This window comes from Lathyrus oleraceus, chromosome 6 (genome assembly GCF_024323335.1).
Source record: "Lathyrus oleraceus cultivar Zhongwan6 chromosome 6, CAAS_Psat_ZW6_1.0, whole genome shotgun sequence".
NCBI lineage: Eukaryota > Viridiplantae > Streptophyta > Magnoliopsida > Fabales > Fabaceae > Lathyrus > Lathyrus oleraceus.
This window is the reverse complement of record NC_066584.1, coordinates 15,402,984-15,417,162: the sequence shown is the minus strand read 5'-3', so window position 1 is coordinate 15,417,162 and position 14,179 is coordinate 15,402,984. Positions and strand designations below refer to the sequence as shown.

The 14,179-nt window shown below is 36.3% G+C and overlaps 2 protein-coding genes, 1 long non-coding RNA gene and 2 pseudogenes across 3 annotated transcripts; 1 reads left to right on the top strand and 4 right to left on the bottom strand.

Moving 5' to 3' along the window:
• Positions 1 to 93: 93 nt before the first annotated feature.
• Positions 94 to 1,865, bottom strand: LOC127097295 (40S ribosomal protein S11). The gene is made up of 6 exons (XM_051035797.1): positions 1,730 to 1,865; positions 1,604 to 1,644; positions 1,408 to 1,508; positions 656 to 800; positions 473 to 562; positions 94 to 345 (listed from the first exon to the last, which is right to left on the bottom strand). The coding sequence occupies exons 1-6, from the start codon at positions 1,739 to 1,741 to the stop codon at positions 255 to 257; spliced, it is 480 nt and encodes a 159-aa protein (XP_050891754.1). The 5' UTR covers positions 1,742 to 1,865; the 3' UTR covers positions 94 to 254.
• A 2,813-nt stretch (positions 1,866 to 4,678) lies between these two features.
• Positions 4,679 to 5,484, top strand: LOC127097305 (uncharacterized). Its single transcript, XR_007792980.1, has 2 exons — positions 4,679 to 5,063; positions 5,263 to 5,484. It is a non-coding gene; the product is annotated as an uncharacterized LOC127097305 (long non-coding RNA).
• Positions 5,485 to 11,177: 5,693 nt separating this feature from the next.
• On the bottom strand, positions 11,178 to 11,741 carry LOC127093698 (heat shock 70 kDa protein 3; the record flags this gene model as incomplete). Its single annotated transcript, XM_051032619.1, has 1 exon — positions 11,178 to 11,741. A coding segment is annotated over one exon (564 nt), but the record flags the coding sequence as incomplete, so codon positions are not given.
• A 2-nt stretch (positions 11,742 to 11,743) lies between these two features.
• LOC127093697 (DNA topoisomerase 2-like) lies at positions 11,744 to 13,094 on the bottom strand (annotated as a pseudogene).
• A 39-nt stretch (positions 13,095 to 13,133) lies between these two features.
• LOC127093696 (40S ribosomal protein S11-like) lies at positions 13,134 to 13,785 on the bottom strand (annotated as a pseudogene).
• Between the last annotated feature and the right edge of the window lie 394 nt (positions 13,786 to 14,179).

Sequence of the window (14,179 nt, the reverse complement as noted above, 5' to 3'; positions counted from 1 at the left end):
TAAAATACTAAACAGTAATTTAGGGGGAATTTTCTGTCCAAAATTCAAAATATTTGAAACTAGTATTCAATAACCAAAATAAGATCATGCCCAGTAAAATAAACATAATTAAAATATCTTTTATCAAATCACAGTACAGAACTTCAAAAGCAAACAAAAATTACCAAAACTGATAAGAACTTCACCATACAGAAATCGGGAATTACTTTCAACATAGATGATAAAATCTCTATACTAAGAGTGCCAACCAAATCTCATATGCCAGAAAATGCCTTCTTTGCACCACTGGATGATCCAGCTGGGATGACTTTCAATACATTGAACCTCACTGTCTTGGAGAGTGGCCTATAGAAGTGGCACAAGTAAAGGCTTAGTCACACACATACATATACCAATATCTATATGATAATATACTAAAATAAAAGTATCTATGGGTTAATACAGAAATGATAGAATTCTGCTAGAGTTTCACCTGCATTGACCAATAATGACATGATCACCTTCCTTAACACGGAAGGCAGGTGACACATGAGCTGGAATGTTGGAATGCCTCTTCTCATACCTAAGTAGAGCACGTAAGGAAAAAGGTTTTACAAATTATGTTTATCCAAGCATGCAAATTAAAAATGAAGAGCGTGCCATTAAAGGAGAATACCTCTGATATTTCTTAATGAAGTGAAGATAATTCCTCCTGACAATAATAGTCCGATTCATTTTGGCACTGTGACAGGTTCCGGCTATGATACGACCACGGATGGAAACATTGCCAGTGAATGGACACTTCTTGTCAATAAAGGTTCCTGTATTTGAAATTCAAAGGTCATTTCTGTATTAGAAGCAGAAATAAAATAACCATAACCATATAATCATACAGAGATATATTAAGAATAGTCTGCCTCTATATATTGAGACCATTATTCTGTTTGCAATTAACACTTTCATGAAGCAAGATACAAGCATTTACATTTGCCCCACATATATACCAATTCTTTCAAAATAGATACCAAAACCATTCATTAAAAAGCAACACCTAATAACTTGAACAAGTATTGAGGATTTCTAAGCACATCATAGAGACCCGAGACCTCAATACTTCCAATAGGAATACAATACAAAACACACAACAAAAACAGAGTTGGCAACCTCACAAGTATGAAATCATAGAAAAATATAGAGATGTAATTAAGCATCCACTACACAAATCCAAAATGCTCTAGTAGTATTCTATTGCATTATTTCTATCTTTCTCTAATTTTGATTTGCATCAATTCGCTATCAAAGTGTGTTCATCACTCATCTCCTTCAAAAGGCTACATTTATACATTCAAAACCAAACATCAACACACTCTCGAAGACACTCCATATATATACAAACACTGAGATATATAAATACAGAGAGAAAGGAACCTTCGATGGCTTCTTTGGGGGTCTTGAATCCAAGACCAACAGATTTCCAGAAGCGATTTCCACCTTTACCGGGCCTCTTCCCCTTACCAGATTTCTTCGAGCTACGAAATTGAGCAAAAACAACAAACAAATATGGATCAACAATCATCACAGTTAAAAACAAAACACACATTGAGATATGAAGTGCCGAATATACCATAAAAACACTTTGGGTTGTTTGAGATAAGCCTTCTCAGTCTGTAACAGATTAAAAAATACACATCAATGGAAAATCGAAACATAGCAGAATGAAAAAACGAAAAACGAAGCAACAAGAAGTTACTTGTTCAGCCATGGTGGAATTGCGGAGGAGGGATTTGGTGAAGCCGCACGCACTGGAAACCTTCTCGCTCAGATTTTTGGTAGAGGATGAGAAACCCTAACCTGATTGTTATATGTCTACCCGGTCAAACCTTAAACCTAAACCTGATTGTTCTAATTTTTTTTAATTGAAAGACTTTAAACAGCGCTTTCTCAAAAGCGCTGACTAAGGTCTATATTTAAAAGCGCTTTCTAAAAGCGCTGTCTAAGGGGGGGGTCTTAGACAGCGCTTTCTAAAAGCGCTGTCTAAGACCCCCCCCCCCCCTTAGACAGCGCTTTCATTATTTTTTTAGAACATTTTCCGTGTTTTATTTTTATTTTAACCTTAGACAGCGCTTTCTTTTAAAAGCGTTGTCTAAGATGCGCTGTTAAAAAACCTTTTTGGCATAGTGATGTTAGCGGCGTTGCTGGTTTGGAGATGGCGTTTTTCGTGGTGGTTGGTGGTGGTTGTGTTTGGAGTGGTGAAGACGGATGATTTTGACGGTAAATGGTGGGTTTGCGGCGGCTTGAGGGTTTGCTCGCAGGATTGTTGGTGTCGTTAGGTGGAGGTGAGGACGAACGACGATAAAAACGCGAACGGTGGAGAAGAATGAAGGGTGGAGATTGGAGGTTGAGGAAGCATTAGGTTTGTGGTTGCCAGCGCGGTGCTTTTCCGGAGGATTGAGAGTGGAGGGAGCAGGTGGAGAGAGATGGAGGGTGATGAGGATGGTGATTTTGTGAGTGTGTGTTGTTGTATGAGTTCTGGCAGTGTCTGTTAATGTTTTTGATGGACTACACGTGGGGGTATCCGGTTGTTGGTAGGTGGAGAGTGAAGAGAGAGGGCATTTGGGGTCTGTGCCGCTAGGCATCTGTTGGTTTTCTTCTTTCATTCACCAGCATCTTTAGTATTTATAGTGTCAAACTAGGGTTATTAATTTGAGACAAATACCAAAATGCCCCTCTTTTCAAAGTTTTAGAACAAAATGAGTTTTAAGAACTAATTAAAATTAAATTAAATCATTCTAACAAAAAAACTATATTAAACTGAAACAAAGACGTAGAAAATTCTAATTAATTGAATCAAATATTTTGACAAAGAGATAAAAATAAAATGTCTCAAAATGGATAAAGGTCGGGCGCAAAAGTGCTCGAAAAATTAAAATGAATGCACCAAAATGATCATTGCGAAATAAACTTATTGGAAAAATACAGCGTTTCTTTTAATTTTGAAATAAATTTTGACCGGTTAAACATGCTCGAGCTGATCAAAAGGTGACCGAAAAATTAGCTGAAAAATAAATCGAGCATACCATGTTAAACTACGTGAAACATAGATTAATAAAACTGATGTCTGCAAGCTTGATTTTGAAAAAATTTCGCCCGCCATTTTGACACACATTCGATAATTGGTTTAACCGCTTCGTCTGTAAATCTGAAAATTCATTTCGACTGACATTCTAGGCATTATGCGGTATGGAATGCATGGTATGCTATGCAGAGATGAAATAACTATGATGAATGTATTGAATCAGCGATACAGGGTCAAAATTGGGGTGTGACAGTGCCCCTATTTAAGTATCTTCAACACGAGAATATGAAGAAGTACACTCTTCATATGATCATAGTGGGAGATAGTTAAATACTAAGAAGACCCGAATTTTGATCCTGAAATGCAAATGATAGGATATGATATGAGATGAATGCCTGAATGAATGACTCTTTTTTTATTTGATTTGCTAGGGATATGATCAGACATAAGATAAACCCTAGCATGATGCTTTATGATGGATACAAAATGAAACAAAGATCTGTGGGGGATGCTGATGGTCCACAGGAGACAGACAAATGGTTGATGATGGTATCTTAGCATGCTTGGGTTCATCCAAATCCTTGCAAAAATCCCAACTCATCTCCCTCTCATTAAGAGCTCTCACACCTAAGCCGCTCGGGTTCATCATCTGAACCTGAGCTAGCTCTGAGCAAACCTCTTATCATCTTTTCCGGAGCATACTCAGAGAAAAAAGAAAATGAGTAGAAGGAGAATACGAAGAAAATCATCAAATATATATAGGAAGAGATAATTCAAACTCATACCTTTAAGGTTGGACCTCACCAGAGCTTCAAAGCTCTGACGAGGTATTCTTTTCCCTTATTTCTTGCATTTGTTTCACACATACTCATTGATCCATGAAGTTTGTATTTTTGTTTTCACCCTTGGCAATAACGATGTTGACGACGGTGAAAGAATCTCTGCTTCCAGGTAAAGGTTCTTAGTCTATCTCTCTCTTGCTTTAACTTCTGAATTCTTCTTCTTTCCCTTCTTGGCTAGAAAGCTTCTGAGTGGTTGATGTTGTTGATTGAACTCTCTCTATGAGTGTGGTGAGGTTGATTCAACCAGAGAAGGAGAGATTGAGTTCAGATTCTGAGAGGTTAATGGTGATAGTGAATGAATGATGAAGCTGAGGGTGATGAAGATGAGTGTGTTGAGAGTCAAAAAATGATTGAGGGATTTTTGTGTTGATGATTCATGGTTTAGATGAGAAAATGATTGATCTTTTTATTGTAGCTAGAGAATGAGGACTATATATGTTGTTATTGTTATTGGGATTAGAAAATTCCGTTATGGAAGTTTGTGAATTCAGTTGGAATGTGTGAATGAAGGAAATGGTTAATTATTCTATATTATTGACTTTGAAAGTTAATTAGTGAGTGATAGGTGATGTGGCATTAGTTGGTTAGTTCAATTAGCATGGCTAGTTCAATTAGTTAGTAGGAATTGAAATGTGAATGTGTTTAATTTGTTTTTGTGATGAGTGATGATAAGTCATTTTTGATGATGATATGCTTGAGTGTTATGTCTGCTCAGTTAGATTGCATGACATATAAGTTGATTTGATTAACTGAATTGGATATAGATTTGCATATGAGAGAGGAGCGGCGGCGCCGCCCCCGAACATGAAAATTTTAACACAAACCCACCCTTGAATTGATCCCCAAGCTCGAATCCGAAACCAACTCCCTTTATATACCTACCGATTGCTCTAATCAAAAACTCAACCTTGATTTTGCCAAAACCTATACTAAACAACTACTCCTAAAACAAAATCCTGATCTAATGAACCAAACAAAATGCATCATACAAGAGGAGTTTCTATGGAAAGCCAAGGTCAAAGCTCGGGTTAAAGACACACAAAGTAAGACTAACCTTCGATGGATCTTAATCGCGCTCAAATGTGCGTCTTGATCGTGAAAAAAAGAAAAACAAAAGAAGAAAAGAAAAGTAGCGACCGAGAGTTTACCGAAGGACGGATCCGCAGGTATCACTTTCTCTTTATCCTTTGCTCGTCCTACTTGTTATCTTCCTCTTTTTTCTCTGTTGCTCTTCTATTTACCGTCGCTCCCTTTATGATTTGGACAAGGGTTTTAGCTCAAACTCGCCGAGATCCAAGGTGAAATCTTTACAAGCTTTTAGGAAACGTTGGAGCTTTACACAGTGTTTTGGGTTATTTTTTGCAGGGTAACGACGCTAGTCCAGGGTCTTTTATGAAGTATTGCTTTGATGGGTGCTCTAGGTTTTTAGAAGGAAAATCTTGTTGTCCATCTGTTAACCTCTCTCTCTGTTTTTGAAGAACTCTCAATCTTAGAAAACAACTTCTCCCTTTTTCGATTTTCTCATCCCCAGATTATGTGGGATTTTGTTTGTTCCTGTTTTAGATCAACTTTGACATGCTTTTCGGATGTTTATGTTAATTTGCTGGGTAAAGCTTTAATCTGAGTGATTTATTTTGTTGTTTTGCAGTTTCTTAAGAGCTTTTGGAAAGTGCTTTTAAAATAAGCTGCTTTTGTTCTCTGCATATTACAACTTTGGAAGTGACTTGATGAAGGTGGCTTGTAAGAAATGCCAAACTTGGGGGCGCCAGCTTTTGGTCACCAACAACACCTTTTTTTATTTAATTAGAAAATGTAATTATTTAAGGTTTTCTTTTAAGACAAATGTGTATATTTGGATTTATTTGTAACTTATTGAATTACAAGTCTAATAGCAATTGTAACTTGTTGGATTTGGGAAAGAATTGAATTACTAAAGTGTATTTTCTATTATTTGGATTATTATTTATTTGTGCAATTGGTCTCTTTTTTTTAAATTTTAAATTTTGTCTTAACAATTTAATTGTATTAATAAAAAAGAAAATTCTAAGCTATATCTCAAATTTAAAAATGGGTTGGGCCCAAAAATGTAATTTTAATGGATTTTCAACTCGATTAACTTTAGCACATTAATAAAACATGCCAAAAGGTCTAGCATAAAACATGCTACAAAAAAATGTTGCAATTTCAAACTTGATCCTAAAAACCAATCTAATACTCATATATGTGGTATCCTGATATAAACTAAACACAGTCATATTTAGAAAAGATGCAAGTTTAGTTTAAGGTTTTTTTTATGAACGGTTTAGAGATTTGGTCTTTGTTTGAAATGTGCAAATGGGTTTAATGACAAGTGATCATAAAAATAATCATGTCTCTTAATACTTACTGATAATCGAATGGACTTTTGGATCAGTGTCGTAAAAAGATTCAAACCATATTTTGCAACATTAATCATGGACATGTCTATGTAAATGGCCCTTTTGAAACAAAGCAATCTCATGGATAAACCAAAATGGCCGGACAAAATTGGGGTATGACAATAATGACCAATTAAATTGAGTTCAGAAAAATTGTATTAAAACCAAAATAACCCACAATTGAAATCCTAAAGAAACAACAGTTAGAGTACCGCCAAATGACGGTCCTCACATCCTAGTATTAATAAATTAGCTGGACATGCTTATGACAAACATGAAAACATAGTTTTGAAACTTAGAAGTAAACATTTTGGAAAGGTAATTGAAAGCAATACGGTGCGAGAAATAAGACTTAGAAATAAAAGAAGTTGTGAGAGACGAGGAAAGTAAAGTGCGAGTAAATAAACAAAGCGATAATAAAATGCGTAATATGATAATAACTTGCTCCAAATAGAGGCTTGAATCTGGTACATAATAAATTGATGAAGATTTTTAAGAAATATAAATGGAGGCAAGATTAAACTGTGATACAATAAAGTGCTCCAAACTTCGTACAAACTTAATGCTCTCTGGTGCTATAACCCCTCGATGTGACAAGTTATAATTTTAACCGGTAATTCTAGTGCTTAAGATTGTGCTAAGCTTGGATGCCTCGGAAAATGAAGCTTATCGCCTATTTATAATGTTCCAAGGTCCAAAATATTAAGTGGGAAGCTTTTTCATTCATGGGAGAGAATGTATGAGTGCATGGAGTGAGTGGGAGACCAAGCAAGTCCATTTTCTAACTGCCTGACCTTCACAAAGGATGGCGAATGCCATGCCAAGGTGGCGAACACCACCTTTCCAACGTGTGGAAGAATGGGTAAATCTTTCCGTTGGTGAGTGGGACACGTCACTCTTTATATGGCATTCTCCATGGCAAATGTCATGTAGGTCATCTTGTGTGTAATTTCCCATTGTTTCTTTGTTTTGCATCCGAATTGCTTCGTTTCTTCACACATGGATCCTATATGGTCAAATACCTTAAATGCAGACAAAATACCCACATAACACTGGAAATGGAGGTAAAACGATAATAAAACATGTATAAAACGAGTCAAAATAACGGTGTAATTTGGTGTTATAAAATCCCCCAAAGAAAACCTTAACCCATTTTGATTACACAATCCTAAATTGGACCTTATCAATCTTTTTTGCCAACAAACAATAAAAATGATTATGTGTAGTTGATGAATGCGTCAAAAGAGGTTGAAGATGATGAGAATTCTTTGTATCTTTCAGGATTCAATGCTTATAAATGACGCATGAATACATATTTATATGTATGTGTGAATGTAGAAAAGAAATGAGTAAAATATATTTTTATCCAAAATGTAATTTTTAAAATTTGGTACAGAATGTATTAAATCTAAAATGGAATGAGTCAATACATCAGTTGAATGAGTTAATACGAAGCAAACAAAGACGATACATTGTAGGTATTAACTAGTTTGAGAGAAAAATGTTTCAGGATGAGTCAACTCTAAACACGGGAGAGTCGATCCATCCGCTCAATGTATCAACCCATTTTTCATTTGTATCGACTCATTTGAGGCAATGACAATCTTTGAAAAACATCTTTCAGATTGAGTCGACCCAAACAAGAATGAGTTGACCCAATCACAGGATGTATCGAATCATTACTCGATTGTATCGACTCATTAGAGGCAAACCCAAACTCATTTGAATTCCACGTAGTATGTATCAACCCATACTCAACATGTATCAACCCATGCATGTCTTTTTATGAAGAATGCATATTTTAGGCATGCAATGCCTTATGTAATCTAGTCTTACATGTTCTATGATGATGATGATGATGCATGTTTGAGATTGTGAGGTCCAAATACACAAGGATATAAGATACCTAGTTTTGATATCATTCAAAGTACATTAAGAGCATATTGCACTCACAATACTGTCAAACTAGAGACCTCACCCTAAGATGTCCCATCCACCTAGGATATTACCTTCTATTTTTATGTTTGTTGTAATTGGTTTAAGTAATTTAACCCTCCTTGTTAGAGTCCCAATAAGGTTCTGATGGATACCGCGTAGAGCTTTTGAATCATATAAAGGTTTTGATGGATACCCCAAATGGCTTCAGAGTCCTATTAAGGTTTTAATGGACACCTAAAAGGTTTTAGAGTCCTACTAAGGTTCTGACAGATACTTTGGAGAGCTTTAGAGTCCCCTACGGTTCTGATGGACACTTTATAACGCTTTAAAGTCCTACCAAGATCCTGATGGATACCCTAAAGGGTCTCAGAGTCCCAAGAGTTCTGATCGTCTTCTAAGTCTATCATTTAAGATTTTTACCTATGGCATAATGCATGGTTAATTAAAACAATCACACAGTCTCATTAAACACCTTACCCTTGCGAGGAAAAAGTGTGACCCTAAGGGTTATTGATTTATTGAGTAAAAATAAAAGTTACATAATGTTTGGCCTTAGAGGCTCCATTCAACTATAATAATATCTTAAATAATAATATTCCAAGTCCTCAGAATTTCTTCTCTTTAAATACTTTATAGCTTGTATCAAGTATGCCCAATGTGATATTTTGTATCGTACTCGAAAACTCCCTCCCCAATTTGGGTATATATTACCATTCTTAGATAGTTATACTATCTGTTTCAGTATCAGGTCACACTCTTCCATTGTCGTAGGTTTCACCTTTGAATTGTACCTTATCGTCGTTCTTTACCTTAAGCAAATAATATGAGCAAACATTCCCTTAGAAACACAAACTAACCCTAGGATTATATGAGGATCCCATTGAATACAATAGAAGTGAGGGGTTCCTAACACATTCCCTTACTTAACTGACTCCCGAACCTTAGTGTCTTACCCTTAACTTGAGGTTTTATCATTATTAAAACTACGACTATTAATCCTTTCGAGTTCAACACAATTAAATAAGGGCAACTGTCATACTCCAATTTTGTCCAACCATCTATCTATCTTTAACTTATTATCGCACCTAGAAAAATGAGAGACACGACTTAGCGAAACGCAATCGCACGCTCGCAATGATGGACTGAACAGAGTCGCCACCGAACTTTATTATTCCTAAAAAGGAAAGGGGAAATATCGATAAAACCCAAGATAAAATGACAATGATTATGGTCGTCGCAACCAAATCAAGGTTCGGGAGTCGATTACGCAAGGGGAAGGTATTAGCACCCCTCACGTCCGTTGTACTCAACGGGAACCATTAGGTTAGTTGTGCGCGTTAGTGTTAGTTTGAAATGTTAGACTTTAAGTTATCAGGTGGGAAAGAAAGAAAGGATGAGAGGAGAATGTTTTTTGGATTTTTTTGACGAAGGACTAAACCTAAGTTTTTTTATTAGTGGGCCTGACAAGATTTACAAATCTTGCTCCTACGTATCTCAATAGAGAAATCAAGGCTTACGTAGTTCTGGGTAGAAAATGTTTGTTTGTTGGTCGATTTTAGCGAAAGCTATATTATATTAATCGACGAAAACATTGTTTTACCCAAAACAGATGAGGAGCGGACGTATACCACACATCGAGTGGATTTACAAATCATCATTCGGAAAAACGTCACTTATCTCGACTCAACAATCATGGCTGAAACATTGCTTTGCATCACTTAAGACAATATATCTTTCGTTTATGAAAAAGGTTTTTGATTAGTCGCACGGCGGCGAGAAAATAGTTTGATTGGTTGGGTGTATTTTTGAGTAATGGCGAGAACTTGGATGAGCGAGATATCCATCTCGAATCCTAGTCTCAGGAGTGCACGGTATACACCATGGTCCATTTCCATCTTTATTGACAAAAGTGTTTAATAAAGAATTAAGTGTTTTAAATTTGATTGAGAAAGGGTTTGAAGAAACCGCATTGACAATTTTAAACGATGGCGAGAGCTAAGATAGACGAGGCATCCACCTCAAATCTTAATCTCAGGAGTGCACGGTATACACCATGTTCCATTTCCATCTTTATTAAAAGAGGTTAAGATCGGAATTAAGTATTTTGGAATTTAAAGACGAGTACTTGTGACTTGCAAGCTCTTACAGCTTAGGTCTAATACTCGGGACTACGTCTGGACATTCCACCCAGGCAGTCTGTTTCTTTCCAATTTGTTAAGAAAATGGTTCGAATATTTACGAATGTTTTGGAGGGAAGACGAATATGCATGGCTTGCAAGCTCTTACAGCTTGAGCCTAATATTCGGGATTACGACTGGATATTCCATCCAGGTAATCTTTTTCTTCCAACTTCAATAAGAAGATGGTTTGAGATATTTACAGGTGTTTTGGAGAGAAGACGAATATTTATGGCTTACAAGCTCTTACAGCTTGAGCCTAATATTCAGGATTATGACTGGATATTCCATCCAGGATAATCTTTTTCTTCAAATTTTAAAGAGAAAAAGGATTTGGCGATTTCAGAAAATAAATCGGTGGAGTTCTCAATCATTCAATTTTTATTGTTCACTCTCAAAATGAATTTGAAATCAAATGAATAAATAAGTGATCAAATAATTAAAAACAAATTATAAATATAAAAAGAATATGCACGTATATGAGATGCAGATTTTAATGAGAAAAAGGATTTGGCGATTTCAGAAAATAAATCGGTGGAATTCTCAATCATTCATTTTTATTGTTCACTCTCAAAATGAATTTGAAATCAAATGAATAAATAAGTGATCAAATAATTAAAAACAAATTATAAATATAAAAAGAATATGCACGTATATGAGATGCACAAGCAATTAAAGGATGTTAAAATGAAATTAGGGCCCAAAGCCCATTCCACAATTAAATCCCTAGCTCTAATAATAAAAAAAATTAAAATGAATAATAATAATGAGAGTTGATAGGGGAGTAGAAATCAATTCCCTCAAATAGAGAGTCAATTTCAATGGTAGTCTGGGCAGTAGATGAAAGAGTTCTTTTCGCCCTCTCACATGCAGTCCTCAATCGCCTGAGTGCCCTAGGGTTACCGCTGATGTCCTTCTTGTTCTTTCTCTTGAACTCTTGAACAAAATGGTTCACCATTTTATTATCAAAATCCTCACCTCCAAGATGGGTGTCTCCGGCAGTGGCTTTCACCTCAAAGATACCCTCTTCAATAGTAAGCAAAGAGACATCAAAAGTACCACCACCAAGGTCAAAAATCAAGACATTCTTTTCACCAACACTTGTTGATTTCTTGTCTAGCCCATATGTGATGGCAGCAGCAGTGGACTCATTGATGATTCGCATGACATTAAGACCAGCAATAACACCAACATCCTTGGTAGCTTGACGCTGAGAATCAACAAAGTAAGCAGGGACAGTAACAACGACATTCTTAATTGCAGAGCCAAGGTAAGCTTCAGCAATCTCACGAATCTTCATCAGAACCATTGAAGACCATCAGCAGTCTCAATGATAAACTCAGTGAAAAAAATATTCGTGAGCTCAGCACCATCACCATTCCGTCCACCGGTAGTTTTCTTCACATTATCATCATGGGTACTACTAGTAAGAAGGTGACCGAAGATCAACTCAGGAACATAAATCTTCTCCTCCTGATGAATCTCAATCGGAACACTGTCGCCGTTGTTGTAAACAGAAACCGCGTTCGCTTCCGGATCTATCGTAACCTTCAACGAATCCATAGACGGATCTCTCTGTTATTATCGGCGCGCGTTAACGAGGATCTCGTCGAAGATCTTCAAGAGTCGGGAACATACGAACAGCACGGTGAACCATTTCATCGTTTTCGTAACCCAGAGATCTGAGTGTGTTTTTTCAATTGAACCGACGTAGGTATCCGGACGGAGGAGAATGTGTTCGAGCTGTGTTTTCTTTTGGTACATTTATTCGATTGTTTTTCGAAGGAATGCACTACAACAAACAAGACCTTAGACATCGTTTTTTTAGCCTTAGACAGCGCTTTAAAGCGCTGTCTAAACCTCCGCTGCTAAAGGTTTAGACAGCGCTTTTTTAAATCTTAAAAGCGTTGTCTAAGCCCCCCCCCCCCCCTAGACAGCGCTTTGGCCAAAAGCGCTTTATAAGACCCTCTTATTTTAAATTTTTAGGTATACCTTAGACAGCGCTTTTGAAAAGCGTGTCTAAGCCCCACCCCCTTAGACAGCGCTTTGGCCAAAAGCGCTTTCTAAGACCCTCCTATTTTAATTTTTTAGGTATACCTTAGACAGCGCTTTTCAAAAAGCGCTGTCTAAGCCCCCCTTAGACAGCGCTTTTGCCTAAAGCGCTTTCTAATCCCCCCTTAGACAGCGCTTTTACAAAAGCGCTGTCTTAGGTATACGAAATTTTTTGAAGCTTTTGTTTTAAACCACATTTTCCAGGTTTAGGGTTTAAATTATTAAAAATATTTAATTTAAAACACATCCCACAAACTCAATTCAACCCATAACTGAACGGATCGGACAGTTTTGACAAAAAATTGAAAATCCGTCGAAGAACCCAACCCATTGAAATTTGATAAGGTTGGGTAATGGGTTCTGTAAACTGAGGTTCTATGTTGGATCACATAGACTTGTTTAAAATACTAAACAGTAATTTAGGGGGAATTTTCTGTCCAAAATTCAAAATATTTGAAACTAGTATTCAATAACCAAAATAAGATCATGCCCAGTAAAATAAACATAATAAAATATCTTTTATCAAATCACAGTACAGAACTTCAAAAGCAAACAAAATTACCAAAACTGATAAGAACTTCACCATACAGAAATCGGGAATTACTTTCAACATAGATGATAAAATCTCTATACTAAGAGTGCCAACCAAATCTCATATGCCAGAAAATGCCTTCTTTGCACCACTGGATGATCCAGCTGGATGACTTTCAATACATTGAACCTCACTGTCTTGGAGAGTGGCCTATAGAAGTGGCACAAGTAAGGCTTAGTCACACACATACATATACCAATATCTATATGATAATATACTAAAATAAAAGTATCTATGGGTTAATACGAAATGATAGAATTCTGCTAGAGTTTCACCTGCATTGACCAATAATGACATGATCACCTTCCTTAACACGGAAGGCAGGTGACACATGAGCTGGAATGTTGGAATGCCTCTTCTCATACCTAAGTAGAGCACGTAAGGAAAAAGGTTTTACAAATTATGTTTATCCAAGCATGCAAATTAAAAATGAAGAGCATGCCATTAAGGAGAATACCTCTGATATTTCTTAATGAAGTGAAGATAATTCCTCCTGACAATAATAGTCCGATTCATTTGGCACTGTGACAGGTTCCGGCTATGATACGACCACGGATGGAAACATTGCCAGTGAATGGACACTTCTTGTCAATAAAGGTTCCTGTATTTGAAATTCAAGGTCATTTCTGTATTAGAAGCAGAAAAAATAACCATAACCTATAATCATACAAAGATATATTAAGAATAGTCTGCCTCTATATATTGAGACCATATTTGTTTGCAATTAACACTTTCATGAAGCAAGATACAGCATTACATTTGCCCACATATATACCAATTCTTTCAAAATAGATACCAAAACATTCATTAAAAAGCAACACCTAATAACTTGAACAAGTATTGAGGTTTCTAAGCACATCATAGAGACCCGAGACCTCAATACTTCCAATAGGAATACAATACAAAACACACAACAAAAACAGAGTTGGCAACCTCACAAGTATGAAATCATAGAAAAATATAGAGATGTAATTAAGCATCCACTACACAAATCCAAAATGCTCTAGTAGTATTCTATTGCATTATTTCTATCTTTCTCTAATTTTGATTTGCATCAATTCGCTATCAAAGTGTGTTCATCACTCATCTCCTTCAAAGGCTACATT